At 44.1% G+C, this 19,684-nt stretch overlaps 1 protein-coding gene across 1 annotated transcript in view; it reads left to right on the top strand.

Moving 5' to 3' along the window:
* Positions 1–19,684, top strand: part of efcab12 (EF-hand calcium binding domain 12) — a 46,977-nt gene that overhangs the window by 11,348 nt on the left and 15,945 nt on the right. The window contains exons 2-4 of the mRNA XM_080184899.1: positions 4,334–4,550; positions 11,507–11,615; positions 16,881–17,006. Of these exons, the coding sequence (XP_080041025.1) occupies positions 4,334–4,550; positions 11,507–11,615; positions 16,881–17,006 (452 nt within the window). The remainder of the gene's footprint in view (positions 1–4,333; positions 4,551–11,506; positions 11,616–16,880; positions 17,007–19,684) is intronic.

The raw sequence follows: 19,684 nt of genomic DNA, 5'->3' as shown, positions 1-19,684 counted from the left end.
ATGCGCCTCTGTCCCAGGGATATGGGCAAAAACTAAACTGGATACCGGGCTAATTAAAGTTGACCCCATAATAGTGGAAGGTCCGGAGCATAAACCTCATCGACAATATTCGATTAAGCCCAAAGCCAAGAAGGCGGTCGAGGAATTGTGAAAGGATTGGTGGAAAAAGGGATCCTGCAGGAGACCACCAGTACCACCAACTCCCTGACTTGGCTGGTGTCCAAACCGCATGGGAATTGCCAATTAACCATTGATTATATAACTTTAAATAAAGTAACTCCTAAACTACATCCCATTGTGGCCAGCCCCTCCACCATTCTAAATGGATTGACACCATCCCATGAGATTTTTACAGTATTAGACATTGCCAATGGGTTTTGGTCCATCCCCTTGGATTTTAATTCACAGGATAAATTTTGTTTTTACAGTGGTGATAAGCAGTATACATGGACTAGGCTCCCTCAGGACTTCTGTAATAGTCTGGCCATATTTCACTGGGTAATGAATAAGATACTGGAACAAGTGGAACTTCTGAGCACTATTTTACAGTATGTAGATGATATCTTGATAGTCTCTGAAACTAAAGTGGAACATCAGATAGCACTATACTTGGTCTTGAAGCACTTCAAGGACTAAAAGCAAGCCGGAAAAGCACAGGTATTATATTTGGGACATTTAATATCCAAAGGGACCAAGGAAATGCCAGTGGACAAGAAAACGGTGATACGACAAATGCCAAGGCCAGTAACTGTCCGAGGAGTAAGGAAGGTTTGTTTAATTCCAGCAGCAACTTCATACCAGAATATCCCAAATTAGTTGAGCAACTCCAAAGGCTGTTAAAAGGGGGGAAAGCCACTCTAGAAGTTGTGGAGTGGGGATTGGAACAGGAAGAGGCATATAGTAAACCAAAAGGAGGATTAATTAAGCCCTAGGACTTGGGTTACCAGACGCTAATAAGGATTTTCATATCTTGTAACAATGAAGGAGGGCTCTATTCGGCAGTAGTAACCCAAACCTGTGGGGACAAACAGCGGCCGGTGGGATATTATTCCACAGCCGAGGGCCCCAAAGTAATTGGATTACCCCGGTGTTTCACCGCGCTGGATTGCATGGCATGGGTAGTAAAAGTCAGTGAGCCCATTGTAATGACAGAAAATATAGTCTTGCACACCAAACATACCTTGGTGGAAACGTTAAATACAGGGAAAGTACGATCTGTCTCGCATATGAGAAGGGCGAAGTGGGAGGCAGTACTTCTTCCCTCTTCTAGGTCCATCACATAGTATGAGAGAGAACCCCACCGAAGGAATGTTAGGTGAAGGGAAACCACACACGTGCGGCAACTTAGATGAGGAGATAGAGGAAAATAGAATAAAGGATGTGCCCTTGGCACGGGAGGAGACCCTGTTTGTAGATGGGTCACTGCAAACAGGGTGGGGGGTGGTAAACACAGACTTACAAGTGGTCCGAGCAGGAAGGGTAGAGGGAGGGATGTCAGCACAAGTGGCAGAGCTAGTGGCCTTGACCCAGGCTTTTATTGAGGCGGCGGCGAGAAGAGTCAACATTTACACCAACAGTAGATATGCATTTGGAATTGTGCATGACTGTATGACCTTTTGGGGAAGAAGGGGATTTGTTACAACAGGTGGCTCTCCAGTCAAGCATGGACAGATAATCAAAGCCTTATTGGATGCCAGCGAGCTCCCATTGGAAGCTGTGGTATTGAAAGTAAGGGCACGCCAAACGGAACCAGATAAGCAAAGCCCTGAATGGTATACTTTTAAGACAAACCGGGCAGCCGACAAAGCGGCACAATCAGCCTTAGAAACAGGCTGTGTCGGCCCCCTTGGTTAAAGTTGAACCCCCAACAGCCATCTCACAGCTACATGCTGATACACCTGAAGAAAAGTGTGTGAGGTGGAAAGCTCAAGGAGCTACACTGACAAAAAGGGTGTGTGGAGATTAAATGATAAGGTTCTAGCACTAGAATGTATCCAGCATACTCTGATGCAGTTACATCATAGACTGTCACATGTGGGAAGAGATGCCGTGACAACCAGTGTAGGGAAGGAGTGGTGGTGGAAAGGAATGGGACGGGATATTGCACGGCATTGTCATTGGTGTGTAACCTGTGCCCAGTATAATCCAGGGAGGCCTCTCAAAATCAGGATCAGGCACCAGTCTCGCCTAAGGGTCCCTGGGAACATCTACAAATTAACTTTACAGGACCTCTTCCTCAGTCACACGGGAGAACCTACGGCTTGGTGATAATTGACCAATTCACCAGATGGGTAGAGGCATTCCTGACTAAAAATTGTTCAGCTACTACGGTGGCGAGAATATTAGCTGAGGAAATTATCCCAAGGTGGGAGTACCATTACAAAATAGACTCCGCTCAAGGCACACATTCCACAGGGATGGTAGTAAAAACCATATGTCAACTGATGGGGATAAAACAGAAATTTCACATACCCTACCACCCTCAAAGCTCGGGAATGGTGGAGCTATGAATAGAACACTTAAGGCCTCCCTGGCAAAGACCATGCAGGACTCAGGGGGTAAAAAGATGGACTGAGGTGTTACCTGCCATATTAATGAAACTCAGAGCCACTCCTCAACACTGCTAAGAGTCCTACCCTTGATATTGTACTCCTTCATCCCATTGGACCTGCCAAAATAGACCACTACACATTTATCCCACACACTTTTGGAAACAGGTGATGTGGAAACAGGCATTGTTACTGATGGTGAATACAGTGGAAGTCAGGAGATGTGGAAATGGACTCTGTGTTGATGGCAATAGAACACAGAACAGAACAGCCACAGGAATAGGCCCTTTGGCCCACGTTGTGCCAAATATGGCACCAAATTAAACTAATCACCTCTGCTTGCCTTCTGTCCATATTCCTCTATTCCTTGCATATTCATGTTTTCATCTAAAAGTCCCATAAATGCCCCTATCATTTCTGCCTGCACCACCACCCCTGGCAGCACATTCCAGACACTACCACTCTCTATGTTTTTAAAAAAAAACTTGCACCTCACATTTTATTTGAACTTTCCCTCTCTCACCATAAGTGGATGCCCTCTAATATTAGACATTTCAAGTCTGGGAAAAAAATATTCTGTCAACTCTCATAATTTCCGTCAGGTCTCCCCTCAGCCTCCACAGCTCCAGAGATAAGTACCCTAATTTGTCCAGCCTCTTCTTATAACTCAGCCCTCTAATTCAGGCAGTATCCTGGTAAACCTTTTTTGCACTCTTGTCCAAAACATCCACATCCTTCCTATAATGTGGCAACCAGAATTGAATGCAATACTCTAAGTCCAGTCTAACTAAATTTTTATAAAGCTGCAATATGAAATCCTGACTCTTGTACTCAAAGCCCTGATCTGTAAAGGTAAGCATGCCATATGCCTTCTTTATCATCCTGTCTGTTTATTTGGCCACTTTCAGGGTGCTATGGATTTGAACTCCAAAGTCCTGTACATCAATGCTGTTCAGGGTTCTGCCGTTAACTTTATACTCACCCTGAATATTTAATCTCCCAAGGTGAAGCACTTCACATTTGCCCAGATTAAATTCCATCTGCCATTTCTCTGCCCATATCTGCAGCTGACCTATATCCTGCATATGCCCTTCTCTGATCGGAACTTTCCACACACCTGACGGAGGAACAGCGTTTCCGAAAGCTTGTGGGCTTACTATCAAATAAACTGGTTGGACTTTAACCTGGTGTTGTGAGACTTCTCACTGTGTTTACCCAAGAAGGTGCCAGGAACTGGCTATTAGGGGTTTTCACAGCAACTTCATTGCAGTGTCAATGTAACCCTACTTGTGATACTAATAAATAAACTTCAAAACTTAAAACTTCATAAAATTTAAATTTAATGTCACAGATTAGAATAACTTTCTGACTTTTCAACTCATGTTCTCTTAGTGCTTGAGTTGGTTTTACTTATGACCTTGTTAACCCGTGTCTCAATTAGTCAAACCTTTTCTAATGTTGTTAAAGTTCATGCACAAACTCTTTCTGTGGGAGTTGCTCAGTCATGGTCAAGACAGCGAACAGGGTTATTGTCTTGAGAGGCATTGTCAGCAACATTAATTGCTTCCCTAAGCCTTTCTGATTTTCAACTGTTACAATCAATTTATGATGTGGAGATGCTGGCATTGGACTGGGGTAAACACAGTAAGAAGTCTGACAATCGGTTGGACTTAAACCTGGTGTTGTCTGACTTCTTATGATCAATTTACCCATTGAAACATCAGCTATTCTGAAAGATATGATTCAATATTTGCCATTCATTGGCTCTGATCTTAACCCTGTAGAGCAAACTGCATCATCACATGGATCTGACAGAAGAATTTCTGCTGCTGACAGAAGAGGAGCATTCCATGGCCAGTCATTCTCTACCAACTACAATGGGAGGAGAGATGGGAGAGGCAACCAATGTGTATCGGCAACGGTGCCTGATGGAATATAAGAAGATTCTACAAATGTGCGAAAACTATGGCATCTCCTTTACAGAGAGGATGCTTGACAAAGGTGATATTCAAATCTATCTTATTGCAACCTGCTTCACAATGCTACAATCTCAACGTTAGATATAATCTGCAGATTGCCCTTTAGTCACAATGAAGGAACTGAGTGGAGAGTCAGCTTTTTGGCCTCAGTTTCAATATACGTGAAATGCTTCTGCAGAAAATGCAGATGTATGGGATTGAGGGTGATTTAGTTAATTGGATCAGGAATTGGCTAGCTGATAGAAGACAGAGGGTGGTGGTTGATGGAAAGTATTCGTCATGGAGTTCGGTTACAAGTGGTGTGCCTCAGGGATCTGTTTTGGGGCCACTGCTGTTTGTAATTTTTATAAATGATCTGGATGAGGGTATAGAAGGATGGATTAGTAAATTTGCTGATGACACCAAAGTCGGAGGAGTGGTAGATAGTGAAGAGGGGTATCATAGTTTACAGAGAGACTTGGACAAGTTGCAGAGCTGGTTATATATTTATATTGTATAGGTGTATATGTGCATAGATCCCTGAAAGTTGGAAATCAAGTTGATAAGGTTGTTAGGAAGGCATACGGTGTCTTGGCGTTTATTGGTAGGGGGATTGAATTTAGGAGCCGCAACGTCATGTTGCAACTGTACAAAACCCTGGTGCGGCCGCACTTGGAGTATTGTGTACAGTTCTGGTCCCCACATTATAGGAAGGATGTGGAGGCATTGGAGAGGGTGCAGAGGAGGTTTACCAGGATGTTGCCTGGTATGGAGGAAAGGTCCTATGAGGAGAGACTGAGGGATTTGAGGTTGTTTTCGTTAGAAAGAAGGCAGCTAAGAGGAGACCTTATTGAAACATACAAGATGATTAGAGGTTTAGATAGGGTGGACAGTGATAGCCTTTTTCCTCGGATGGAGAAAGCTAGCACGAGGGGACATAGCTTTAAATCAAAGGGTGGTAGTTATAGGACGGATGTCAGAGGTAGGTTCTTTACCCAGAGGGTGGTGGGGGAATGGAACGCCCTGCCTGCTGCAGTTGTAGATGCGCCTAGTTTGGGGGCGTTTAAGAGGTCCGTGGATAGGTTTATGGATGGAAAGGGATTGGTTTAGGTTAGAGGGTCATTGCTTTTTTCTTAATTGGTCGGCGCAACATCGTGGGCCGAAGGGCCTGTTCTGCACTGTTATGTTCTATGTGTACTAATATTGCATAGAATGATACAACATAGTCTTTAGTTATATGGGGAGTCAAACTTCTCTCTTGTGAATGTATCTATTCTGTAACAAAAGCCTCCCATTGTTGAATTGCTGTTTCCCCTATCTGTTCTTGACTTAATTCCCTTTGGATCAGATCCCTTTCCAGCTCACGGAGAATTTTCTGGTAACGAGTACTGACAGGGTTGTGCTGTCAAATTGAAATTGCCAAGTCATGTTGCAGCCGTATAGAACTTTAGATAGGCAACATTTGGATCGTTGCATAGAGTTCTGGTCGCCACATCCCAGAAGGACGTGGAAGCTTTGGAAAGGGTACATAAAAGGTTTACCGGGATGTTGCCTGGTTTGGAGGATATTAGCTATGGGGAGAAATTGGATAAACTTGGTTTGTTTTCACTTGAATGTCGGAGGCTGAGGGCATTCACAAGAAGTGCCGTTTATATTTGTGATGATTTTTAAACAACCATCTATCCAGCAACTTGTGCTGATCAATATTCACTTCCTTTAACATAGAACATAGAACATTACAGCGCAGAACAGGCCCTTCGGCCCACGATGTTGCGCCGACCAGTTTAAAAAAAAACAACAATGTCCCACTAACCTAAACCAATCCCTTTTCGTCCATAAACCTGTCCACAGACCTCTTAAACGCCCCCAAACTAGGCGCATTTACAACTGCAGCAGGCAGGGCATTCCAATCCCTCACCACCCTCTGGGTAAAGAACCTACCCCTGACATCTGTCCTATAACTACCCCCCCTTAGTTTAAAGCCATGCCCCCTCGTGCTAGATTTTTCCATCAGAGGAAAAAGGCTATCACTATCCACCCTATCTAAACCTCTAATCATCTTATATGTTTCAATAAGATCCCCTCTTAGCCGCCTTCTTTCCAGCGAAAACAAAGATCGAAGATTTGTTTGCTAGGTATCAAGTCAGCAGAAATTCAGCAAGATTGATCTTTCACAAACATATTTACAGATGTATGTAGCTGCTGAATCTCAACCATAGCTTACCATCATTACTCTTAAATTTTTTTCATTATACTACCTACTAATTTTGCTCATTCATTTTTGTTGGTTGAAGATCATTTGCATGTGACAGCTTCTCAAATTAAGAGACATACCAGAAATGAAGCCCTGATGGGGAAAGTGATGGATATGGTGTTGAAATGAACAATAGCTGGAATGCTTCCTGATTTGAAACCATGGGGGTGATTTTTCTAAAAAAAACTGAAGTGCCCAACAGGCAGGAATACAGGATTTTTTTCAGATCAGTTTTTTTGAGTGAGCTGAGTGGAATGGACTTTGCATCACGGCTGTACATGTGCCAATGCCAATTTGTCACCGCACTGCGCAACCCCCTCCATTTCTGGCTTCCCAAATGCTGCCTCAACCCCTCTGATCGATGGCCTTCATAATAACCCCACCCCCATATCATAGAACATAGAACATAGAACATTACAGCGCAGAACAGGCCCTTCGGCCCACGATGTTACGCCAACCAATTAAAAAGCAATGACCCTCTAACCTAAACCAATCCCTTTCCATCCATAAACCTATCCACGGATCTCTTAAACGCCCCCAAACTAGGCGCATTTACAACTGTAGCAGGCAGGGCATTCCAATCCCTTACCACCCTCTGGGTAAAGAACCTACCTCTGACATCCGTCCTATAACTACCACCCCTTAATTTAAAGCAATGCCCCCTCGTGCTAGCTTTCTCCATCCGAGGAAAAAGGCTGTCACTGTCCACCCTATCTAAACCTCTAATCATCTTATATGTTTCAATAAGGTCCCCTCTCAGCCGCCTTCTTTCTAACGAAAACAACCTCAAATCCCTCAGTCTCTCCTCATAGGACCTTCCCTCCATACCAGGCAACATCCTGGTAAACCTCCTCTGCACCCTCTCCAATGCCTCCACATCCTTCCTATAATGTGGGGACCAGAACTGCACACAATACTCCAAGTGCGGCTGCACCAGAGTTTTGTACAGTTGCAACATGACGCTGTGGCTCCTAAACTCAATCCCCCTACCAACAAAAGCCAAGACACCGTATGCCTTCCTAACAACCTTATCGACTTGATTCCCAACTTTCAGGGATCTATGTACACATACACCTAGATCCCTCTGCTCATCAACGCTATTCAGAGTCCAACCGTTAGCCCTATACTCTACACATCTGTTATTCCTGCCAAAGTGAATTACCTCACACTTTTCCGCATTGAATTCCATCCGCCACCTCTTGGCCCAGCTCTGCAACTTGTCCAAGTCTCTCTGTAAACTATGATACCCCTCCTCACTATCTACCACACCTCCGACTTTGGTGTCATCAGCAAATTTACTAATCCACCCAACTATACCCTCATCCAGATCATTTATAAAAATTACAAACAGCCGTGGCCCCAAAACAGATCCCTGAGGCACACCACTTGTAACCAAACTCCATGACGAATACTTACCATCAACCTCTGTCTCCTCTGTCTCCTATCTGCTAGCCAATTCCTGATCCAATTAACTAAATCACCCTCAATCCCATACATCTGCAATTTCTGCAGAAGCCTTCCATGGTGAACCTTATCAAATGCCTTGCTAAAGTCCATATATACCACGTCAACTGCCCTACCCCCATCCACCTCTTTGGTCACTTTCTCAAAAAACTCAATAAGGTTAGTAAGGCACGACCTACCCTCCACAAAACCATGCTGACTATCTCCAATCAATTCATTACTCTCTAAATAACTATAAATCCTATCCCTAATAATTTTTTCTAAAACCTTGCCCACAACAGAAGTCAGACTCACCGGTCTATAATTCCCGGGGAAGTCTCTGTTCCCCTTCTTAAACAATGGGACAACATTTGCTATCCTCCAATCTTCTGGCACTATACCTGTGACCAACAACGACCTGAAGATCAGAGCCAGAGGCTCCGCAATCGCCTCTTTTGCCTCCCAGAGAATCCTAGGGTAAATCCCGTCCGGCCCAGGGGACTTATCTGTTTTCAAACCCTCAAGAATATCTAGCACATCCTCCTTATCAACTGCAATACTATCCAGTTTACAACCCTGTAACCCAGTGCTCTCCACAGCTACATTTACGTCTCCCTGCGTGAATACCGAAGAGAAATATTTGTTCAATGCCCCTCCAATCTCTTCCGGTTCCACACATAACTTCCCACTGCTGTCCCTAACTGGCCCTAATCTTGCCCTAACCAATCTTCTGTTCTTAACATATCTATAGAACGCCTTAGGATTCTCCTTAATCCTATCAGCCAAAGTCTTCTCATGTCCTCTTTTAGCCCTTCTTAACTCACTCTTTAACTCCCTCCTAGCCAATCTAAAGCTTTCCAGTGCACTACCTGAGCCCTCAAGTCTCATCCTGACATAAGCTTCCTTTTTCCTTTTAACCAGCGAATCAACTTTTTTAGTGCACCACGGTTCCCTAGCTCGACCATTTCTTCCTTGCCTGACAGGGACATACATATCAAGGACTCGCAGTAGCTGCTCCTTGAAAAAACTCCACATTTCGGACGTTCCCAGACCCTGTAGTCTGGGAATCCAGCCTGACAATATCCCCTCCCCTCTGCATATCAAGTCCCAATCACTGCTCCCCCCCACCCCCCCCAAGTCTAGCCTGTTCTTTAAATCCCACCAATCCCTAATGCAGAGTCCGTAGCAGCCCCCTCCCTCACTAATGATCGGCCCCGCCCCCTTGGCACTGCTTGGCCACGTCAGGGTGCCAGGCTGGCACTGACCAAGGGACACCTCTCCCCCTCCCCCCCCTTTGCCTCCGACCTCCCAGGGGAGCCTCAATGGCCTTTGTCGCCACCATCGGGGTCATCACACCTGTCCCCATTGACGAGGACCAGCTTTAATCTGAGGATCCGGGGTTGCTAATGATGTGGAAATTGACATCTCCGTATTGTAATCAGCCTTGTACTGATTTCTGCTGTACTGTCTCCAAGGTATATTTTAAGATGTGATGGCCAGAAGTGAAGGTAGAATTAGAACCAAAATCAATCACTGGGGCCATGCCATCCTTACAGACAGAGTCACAGTAATGACATAGCTCAGAGTAAATGCAGGATGGCCATCATGGTCGTGAAATATGTCAGTTCTCTGAAAGGGTATGGGTACGCTGCATCACAATAACAAAATGCTGCTGTTTCAGATACCTGTGGTTCCTCCTAGTATTTGACCAGTGCAAGAAAGGAGATATTAAATGGTCTCTCCTGGAGCAGCAACAAATTGGAAAACATTTCAGCTGCTTTAAGTTGAAGAGGGAAAAAACACTAGGTGCCAAGCAACAGAGTAAAAGGGGAAAAAACTGGAGCTGGGCAAGGGTAATAACTTTTTAAAATCATTGGGCAAAAACAGGTGATAGTAAAATCGAGAAAGGAGCACTTGAAATTCCTTCTTACACAAGAGTGCCATAGAGATAAAAGTTTGTAATGGCTTTTGGGACAGTCAGCTACACACAATGCATGCTGAGGAAACAAGCCACCAAATGTTTGGAGCAAGGCAGTATTGCGTGTCTGCATATCTGTAGGGGAAAAACCCTCTTTGACCAAATCTTAGGTTAGCATTCCCAATACCTCCTTCTTGGCCAACAATTGCTCAATCTTGCCTCCACAAAATGTCTTGAGCCACTATCTGAAGGACCTATATAAATAGAAGTTGTTGATTAGGTGTTGCAGGTGAAATGGAAGTCAGGTTGGAGGTTCCTGAATAAAAAGTAGGAGAGGGTAGTTGAGAGGAAAAGGGGTGGTATATGACCCAGGAGCACTTGGTCAGATGTTGGAGAAGTGATATGAGTGGTCAGGGCTGCTGGGAAAAATGGGATGACAAGGACATGAGGGCCAGACTGGCTGAAGAGCTGGAAGTAAGACTGACTACGTTTTTAAAAAATGGTCTGGGAGAGTTGCAATTGACTGTGACTCCCACTATAGGATTCCCGCTGATATCTCCCAGCCCACTGCGCTACTCAAGCATATGTGTCAAGGTTGCTTGATTTGACTGGGTGTCTATTATGGGGAATCTGACTGATTATTCCTCTTAGTCTCTGTGGAAGAGTTCTTGAACAGCCAAATGAATGACGTCCTGGTATGCTCTGAATGGAGAAATTAGCACATAGTCATTTTTGGTGGTTGGGTTTGGATACTGAGACTGAAGGAAAAACGGGGCAGTGTCAATCCTATGTACGAATAAAAAATATACCATCGTTGTCTCCTTTACACCCTTTGGAGTGGCCAAAATGATTGCATGTAGATTTGTTTGAGGGTTACATGTTCTTAGTCATAAATGATGTACACTCAAAGTGGCCAGAAGTTGTTATTGTGAGATCTATTACAACTTAACAAATGATTGAAAAACTTGATGAAAGTTTTGCAAGATTTGGTAAATTGGAACAGATAATGGTTCACAGTTTACTTCACAGGAATTCAAGGATTATCTCAAAGTAAATGGTATTCAGCACTGTTTGTAACCTGGCACAGTTCTGTTCCGGCACACAGTAACAGATAAGCAAAAATTCTTTCCAACTATACATTGCAAAACCAACGGCATTATCTTCAGTCGTCATTGCAAATGCTGTTTCTGAACCAACTTGATCGCTGATGCCTGATTTGAGGCTGTTAGCAACCTTGGTGTCATATATGGCCCCAAACTGACCACATATCCACACTCATACTAAGACTGCCTATTTGGAATGTTTTTTGAAGTGGACCAGTACAAATTACTACTTTGAGGTTGTAGAGTTGTAATTTATTTACAGATTTGGCTTTTCTTTGCAGCTTTACTTCACCCTGGAGATAAGTTAAAACCAGAGCTATATTTGAAATTGAGGCAACCTGGGACCAGTGTGCTACCTGCTGAACATGTGGAGAAGAGGCATTCTACCAGGTAAAAAAGAGATCCGGCTTGTCCATCAGGGTTGGACCTGCTGATCTTGTTAAAGTTGAGATGATGGTGCACATTATTTGTTAGGAATGGGTTTAAATTAGATGAGAATTTTGCGTCCTTGAGCTGAAATGTTCACTCTGTTTCTTTCTCCACTGATAATGCCAGACCTGCTGATTATTTCCAGCATTTTGTTTTTATTTCCGAGTTCCAGCATTTGGTTTTGTTTCTGTAACCCAGAGATTAGATTAAGTGTAGTTCATATGGATTTTAGCGAAACCTTTGGCGAAGTCCCACATGGGAGACTGATTGAGAAGGCTGAAATTTATAAAATTCCGGGAAACTTAGTGAGATGGATCCAAAACTAGCTTAGTAATAAGATGTGGAGATGCCGGCATTGGACTGGGCTAAACACAGTAAAAAGTCTCACAACACCAGGTCAAAGTCCAACCAGTTTATTTGATAGTAAACCCACAAGCTTTTGGAAACACTGTTCCTTCAGTGGAACCTTGCACACACCTGATGAAGGAACAGTGTTTCCGAAAGCTTAGAACATAGAACATAGAACATTACAGCGCAGAACAGGCCCTTCGGCTTGCGCCGACCAATTAAGAAAAAAGCAATGACCCTCTAACCTAAACCAATCCCTTTCCATCCATAAACCTATCCACAGACCTCTTAAATGCCCCCAAACTAGGCGCATCTACAACTGCAGCAGGCAGGGCATTCCATTCCCCCACCACCCTCTGGGTAAAGAACCTACCTCTGACATCCGTCCTATGACTACCACCCCTTGATTTAAAGCTATGTCCCCTCGTGCTAGCTTTCTCCATCCAAGGAAAAAGGCTATCACTGTCCGCCCTATCTAAACCTCTAATCATCTTGTATGTTTCAATAAGGTCTCCTCTTAGCCGCCTTCTTTCTAATGAAAACAACCTCAAATCCCTCAGTCTCTCCTCATAGGACCTTTCCTCCATACCAGGCAACATCCTGGTAAACCTCCTCTGCACCCTCTCCAATGCCTCCACATCCTTCCTATAATGTGGGGACCAGAACAGTACACAATACTCCAAGTGCGGCCGCACCAGAGTTTTGTACAGTTGCAACATGACATTGCGGCTCCTAAATTCAATCCCCCTACCAATAAACGCCGAGACACCGTATGCCTTCCTAACAACCTTATTGACTTGATTTCCAACTTTCAGGGATCTATGCACATATACACCTAGATCCCTCTGTTCGTCAACACTATTCAGAGTCCTACCGTTAGCCCTATACTCTACACATCTGTTATTCCTGCCAAAGTGAATTACCTCACACTTTTCCGCATTAAACTCCATCTGCCACCTCTCGGCCCAGCTCTGCAACTTGTCCAAGTCTCTCTGTAAACTATGATACCCCTCTTCACTATCTACCACTCCTCCGACTTTGGTGTCATCAGCAAATTTACTAATCCATCCTTCTATACCCTCATCCAGATCATTTATAAAAATTACAAACAGCAGTGGCCCCAAAACAGATCCCTGAGGCACACCACTTGTAACCGAACTCCATGACGAATACTTTCCATCAACCACCACCCTCTGTCTTCTATCTGCTAGCCAATTCCTGATCCAATTAACTAAATCACCCTCAATCCCATACATCTGCATTTTCTGCAGAAGCCTTCCATGGTGAACCTTATCAAACGCCTTACTAAAGTCCATATATACCACGTCAACTGCCTTACCCCCATCCACCTCTTTGGTCACTTTTTCAAAAAACTCAATAAGGTTAGTAAGGCATGACCTACCCTTCACAAAACCATGCTGACTATCTCCAATCAATTCATTACTCTCTAAATAACTATAAATCCTACCCCTAATAATTTTTTCTAATACTTTGCCCACAACAGAAGTAAGACTCACCGGTCTATAATTCCCGGGGAAGTCTCTGTTCCCCTTCTTAAACAATGGGACAACATTCGCTATCCTCCAGTCTTCTGGCACTATACCTGTGACCAACGACGACCTGAAGATCAGAGCCAGAGGCTCTGCAATCGCCTCTCTTGCCTCCCAGAGAATCCTAGGGTAAATCCCGTCCGGCCCAGGGGACTTATCTGTTTTCAAACCCTCAAGAATATCTAGCACATCCTCCTTATCTACTACAATACTATCCAGTTTACAAGCCTGTAACCCAGTGTCCTCCACAACTACATTTACGTCTCCCTGCGTGAATACCGAAGAGAAATATTTGTTCAGTGCCTCTCCAATCTCTTCCGGTTCCACACATAACTTCCCACTGCTGTCTCTGACTAACCCTAATCTTGCTCTAACCAATCTTCTATTCTTAACATATCTGAAGAAAGCCTTAGGATTCTCCTTAATCCTATCAGCCGAAGGCTTCTCGTGTCCTCTTTTAGCTCTTCTTAACTCACTCTTTAACTCCCTCCTGGCTAATCTATAGCTTTCCAGTGCACTACCTGAGCCCTCAAGCCTCATCCTGACATAAGCCTCCTTTTTCCTTTTAACCAGCGAATCAACTTTCTTAGTGCACCATGGTTCCCTTGCTCGACCATTTCCTCCTTGCCTGACAGGGACATACTTATGAAGGACTCGCAGTAACTGCTCCTTGAATAAACTCCACATTTCGGATGTTCCCAGCCCCTGTAGTTTCCTAGTCCAACCTATGCTCCCTAATTCTCTCCTAATAGCCTCATAATTACCCTTCCCCCAGCTATAACTACTGCCCCGAGTTCATGCCTATCCCTTTCCATCACTAAGGTGAACGTAACCGAATTGTGGTCACTGTCACCGAAATGCTCACCAACTTCCAAGTCTAACACCTGGTCTGGCTCATTTCCCAGCACCAAATCCAATATCGCCTCACCTCTAGTTGGCCTATCTACATACTGAGTCAAAAAACCTTCCTGCACGCTTTGTGTAAAAACTGACCCCTCTAACGAGCTAGAGCTATAGCTATTCCAATCAATATTAGTAAAGTTAAAGTCTCCCATAACAATTACCCTATTACTTTCACTCCTGTCCAGGATCGTCTCTGCAATCTTTTCCTCTACCTCTCTAGAACTTTTAGGAGGTCTATAAAAGACTCCCAACAGGGTGACCTCTCCTCTCCTATTTCTAATCTCAGCCCATACTACCTCAACAGACAAGTCCTCATCAAACTTCTTTTCTGTCACTGTGATACAGTCCTTGACTAATAATGCTACTCCTCCCCCCCTTCTACCTCCTTCTCTACTCCGACTGAAGCATTTGAATCCCGGAACCTGCAACAACCATTCCTGTCCCTACTCTATCCATGTCTCTGAAATGGCCACAACATCAAAGTTCCAGGTGTACTGATCCACGCTGCAAGTTCATCCACCTTATTGCGAATACTCCTCGCATTAAAGTATACGCATTTCAAACCATGCTCTACTCCACCCCCACGATGCCGCGCTTTACAGTCCTCATCTATGACCCCCTCAATTTCATTCCTGCTACTCAGGATCCCACCCCCCCTCTGAATCAGTTTAAACCCCCCTGCATAGCCTTTGCAAATTTTCCCCCCAAGATATTGGTTCCCCTCTGATTCAGGTGTAGACCATCACTCTTGTATAGGTCCCACCTTCCCCAGAATGAGCCCCAATTGTTCAAGAACCTGAACCCCTCCCTCCTGCACCATCCCCTCAGCCACGAGTTCAAACTTTCCCTCTCTCTGTTCTTCTCTAAACTATCCCGTGGCACAGGCAAGAGTCCCGAGATAACCACTCTGTTTGATTTGGCCCTAAGTTTCCACCCCAACTCCATAAATTTCTGTTTAATATCCTCTTCCCTTATCCTCCCTATGTCATGTGTCCCCACATGAACTATGAGGCTGACTCCCCTCTCCCTTAAGAGTCTTGAACACCCGCTCTGAAACATCCCGGACCCCAGCCCCTGGGAGGCAACACACCAGCCCTGAGTCCCTTCCATTACTGTTGACTCTCCTATCTGTCCCCCTAACTATGGAGTCCCCAATCACCAGGCCCAATCCTTACCCACCTGAGCCTTCACAGCAGGCTCACCTCCAGAGACCTGCTCCCTTTGGCTATCTCCAGTTGATTCTTCCTCAACTGTAGCCTCCAGGACAGAAAACTTATTTTGGAGGGGAACAGCCCTAGGGGATTGTCTCCCCGACTGCTTCTTACCCCTCTTCCTAGCAGTTACCCAAGACTCATTTTTAGGAGTGACTATCTCTTTGTAACTCCTATCAATGTCCGCCTCAATCTCCCGAATTATCCGGAGTTCCTCCAATTCCAGCTCCAGCTCCTTAAAACGATCCTCCAGAAGCTGCAAGTATACACACTTCCTGCAGGTAAAATCAGTAGGAACATTACTGGTGTCCCTCACCTCGTACATACCGCAGGAGGTGCAGCTTACTGCCTGAACCGCCATCTCTGAAACAATTTCCAGGAGGGGAGAAAAAAAAACTTCCCACACACTTATTATTAGGTTAGAGGAGGGGGGAGGGTGGGATACTCTACCTGTGTAGAGGATCGGGTATCCTCCCTGTACCAATTTATAGGGTCAGAGGGACAAAAAAAAACTACAACTACTGGTAAGCCTCCTAATGACGACTTCCGGTTTCTAGCTAACTTAGAAAAAAAAAACACCGCTGCTCGCAACTTTAAACTAGAAAGAAAAAGTTAAAAATTTTAAGTAAATTACCTTAATCTCGACCTCCACGCACGCCCAAATCGCTGCCTCTCCGTGCTGCTCCACAGGAACAATGAGCTTGTGGGTTTAATATCAAATAAACCTGTTAGAGTTTAACCTGGTGTTGTGAGACTTTTTACTTAGTAATAAGACACAAAGAGTGATGGTAGAATGCTGTTTGAGTGACTGGAGGCCGGTATCCAGTGGCCTACCACAAGGTTCATGCTGGGACCCTTTATGGCTTGTTATATACATAAATGGTGATAAAGTGAGGGGAATCATAAGCAAATTTACAGCTACAGTTAAAATATTTTATTCTGTGAAATCTTTAAAAGTTTTGAACTTTGTTCAGCTATAAATGCCTAAAATTCATGCTCTTTGCTCTGATTACATGCTCGTTAATTATTGGAAAATTTTGGTAAATGGCCTTCCAACGTGCAAGATTTATGTTTCTATCAGTGGCCATTCTCTTAGGAACCACTATATTTTGTTAAGATGTAAGTGCTTCTATTGAGATAACTTCATGAAGACACTGAGTGCTAAACAATGCAGGAGTGTCTGTAAATAATTCTCCATTTTATCAATATCCTAGAAGGCAAATCGCTTCAGCCCAGCTAAACCGTGAATTGGCACAGGGGAAGGGCAATGTCCAGCTGGAGATAGGACGGGAAAAGAGTCTCTTGAAGGAAGTAATTGAAGAGACAGGGACAAAGCAGAGGTAGTGTGACTGTTTATTCTCCCACCATCCTCACTATAATTTCTAACATCTTTGTAAGTTCTCTCCTGAAGGTGAAGACTCTAGTTCAAGTGTCAACTCTTTGAATTTGAGCTGGTCTTTATCAGTTTCCACTCAACTATTTGTTTGCCTTCCATGCAGGGAATTTTCCTAGCGTTTGTGAATCCTCTCTCGATCAGCAGCAGTACGAAAAAGATTAATAGGGCCTGTTTCCCATGCTGGGTTGTTTGTTCTTTTCTTTGTAGGAACTTTGCTGTTCACAAACAGACTGGTACAAATGCCCATGGGATAGTATTTAATTCTGTGTGAAGACTATTGAGACATTTCTGAGAGATAGGATATGAGATACTGTATGAACACTGAACTCATTATTATTATTCGGCAATAATTGCCTCACACAATCAGTAGGTGTTAGAGGCAAACTGACCTTCTCACCATCTGCTTCCATACAGAGGTGCTTTTGCATTGCTTTGAAAGTTGGTTGTGCCAAGTGATCCAATTTAATAGTAACACACATCAAACTCGCGTTCAGATTCATTCAGAAAGTTAGTTTATTTCATGTTCAAACATGAAGGGGTTGGGGGATAAATTTTCAACAATATACACACGCGCAGTCTCTCTCACACACACACACACACACACACACACACTCAGTCACAAACTCAGTCTCTCACAGTGACGCATGCCCACTGTCATGCTCACCGTCACAAACTCAGTCTCTCACAGTGATGCACACCCACAGTCACGCTCACAGTCATGCGCGCGCATGCCCAATCATAGTCACGCTCTCACAGTCGCTCACACAACAAATCACAGTCACGTACGCACACGCGCAAACCCACAGTCACGTATGCACACGCGCAAACCCACAGTCACGTACGCACACGCAATCAGTGTCATATATTTTCCAAGTGAGCACATGCCCACACAATCACAGGCACGTACACATACACTCACACATTCGCATACATACAGTTACAATTACAGTCACACTCTCATAAACACTCACATTCACAGTCACATACTCTCACACACACTATGACACTCCGAAACACACAGTCACATAATCACAGTCATAAGAGCCTAAGAAGTAGGAGCAGGAGTGGGCTATCTGGCCCCTCGAGCTCACCTAGCCATTCAATAAGATCATGGCTGATCTTTTTGTGGGCTCACCTTCACTTACCCGCCTGCTCACCATAACCCTTAATTCCTTTACTGTTCAAAAATTTATCTATCCTTGCCTTAAAAACATTCAATAAGTAGCCTCAACTGCTTCACTGGGCAGGGAATTCCACAGATTCACAATCCTTTGTGTGAAGAAGTTCCTCCTCAACTCAGTCCTAAATCTGTTTCCCCTTATTTTGAGGCTATGCCCCCTAGTTTTAGTTTCACCCGCCAGTTTCCTGCTTCTATCTTATCTATTCCCTTCATAATCTTATATGTTTCTATAAGATGTCCCCTTATTCTTCTGAATTCCAAAGTGTATAGCTCCAGTCTACTCAGTCTCTTCTCATAAGCCAACCCTCTCAACTCCAGAATCAACCTAGTGGATCTCCTCTGCACCCCCTCCAGTGCCAGTATATCCTTTCTCAAGTAAGGAGACCAAAACTGTACACAGTACTCCAGGTGTTGCCTCACTAGCACGTTATACCTAGTCCAAAGATGTGCGGGTTAGGTTGACTGGCCATGCTAAGAAATTGCCACTTAGTATCCAGAGATGAGTAGGTTAGAGGGTTAGTGGGTACAACATGTAGGGGTATGGGGTTTGGGCCTGGGTGGGATTGTGTTAGTTGCAGACTCGATGGGCTGAAGGGCCTCTGTCTGCACTGTAGGGTTCTATGTTATATGATCTATTATACAGCTGCAACATAACCTCGCTGTTTTTAAACTCCATCCCTCTAGCAATGAAGGACAAAATTCCATTTACCTTCTTAATTATCTGCTGTAGCTGCAAACCAACTCCTTGAGATTCCTGCACAAGGATACCCAGGTTCCTCTGTATATCAGCATGCTGCAATTTTTGCACGTTCTCACATACACAGACTCACTCATACACACATGTACTCATGTAATCATTCACACTCACATAATCATTTACAGTCACAATCCAAACACACACAAATTACATAATCACACACATGCACATAATCAAAGACTCACAAACATAATCACAAACACATTGTACAAGCACAATCGCACACACACACAGTCACACACACACACAAATACAGTCACACACACACACAAATACAGTCACACACACACACAAATACAGTCACACACAAACACAATCACACACACACAAACACAGTCTCTCTCAAACACACAATCACACATATATAAACACACACACACAATCACATGCATACAATATCATACACACATTCACTGACTCGCACAATCTCAAACTGCCATGTACTGTCATACACACACACAAACATACACACACATACACCACACACACACAGAATCAGTCACAAGCTCACACACATACACACAATCACTCTCACACATTCACAGGAGCACACACACACATGAGCACACACACTCAGATTCACACATACTCGTATTTATACACAATGATACACACACACACACACACACACACACACACAATCACACTCTCTCAATCTCACACACGATCACGTACCCTCACACAA

Source organism: Carcharhinus amblyrhynchos, chromosome 3 (genome assembly GCF_965287045.1).
Source record: "Carcharhinus amblyrhynchos chromosome 3, sCarAmb.v2.hapA, whole genome shotgun sequence".
NCBI classification, from domain to species: domain Eukaryota; kingdom Metazoa; phylum Chordata; class Chondrichthyes; order Carcharhiniformes; family Carcharhinidae; genus Carcharhinus; species Carcharhinus amblyrhynchos.
The sequence above is the reverse complement of the archived record's forward strand: the minus strand, read 5'-3'. Positions and strand labels throughout refer to the sequence as shown.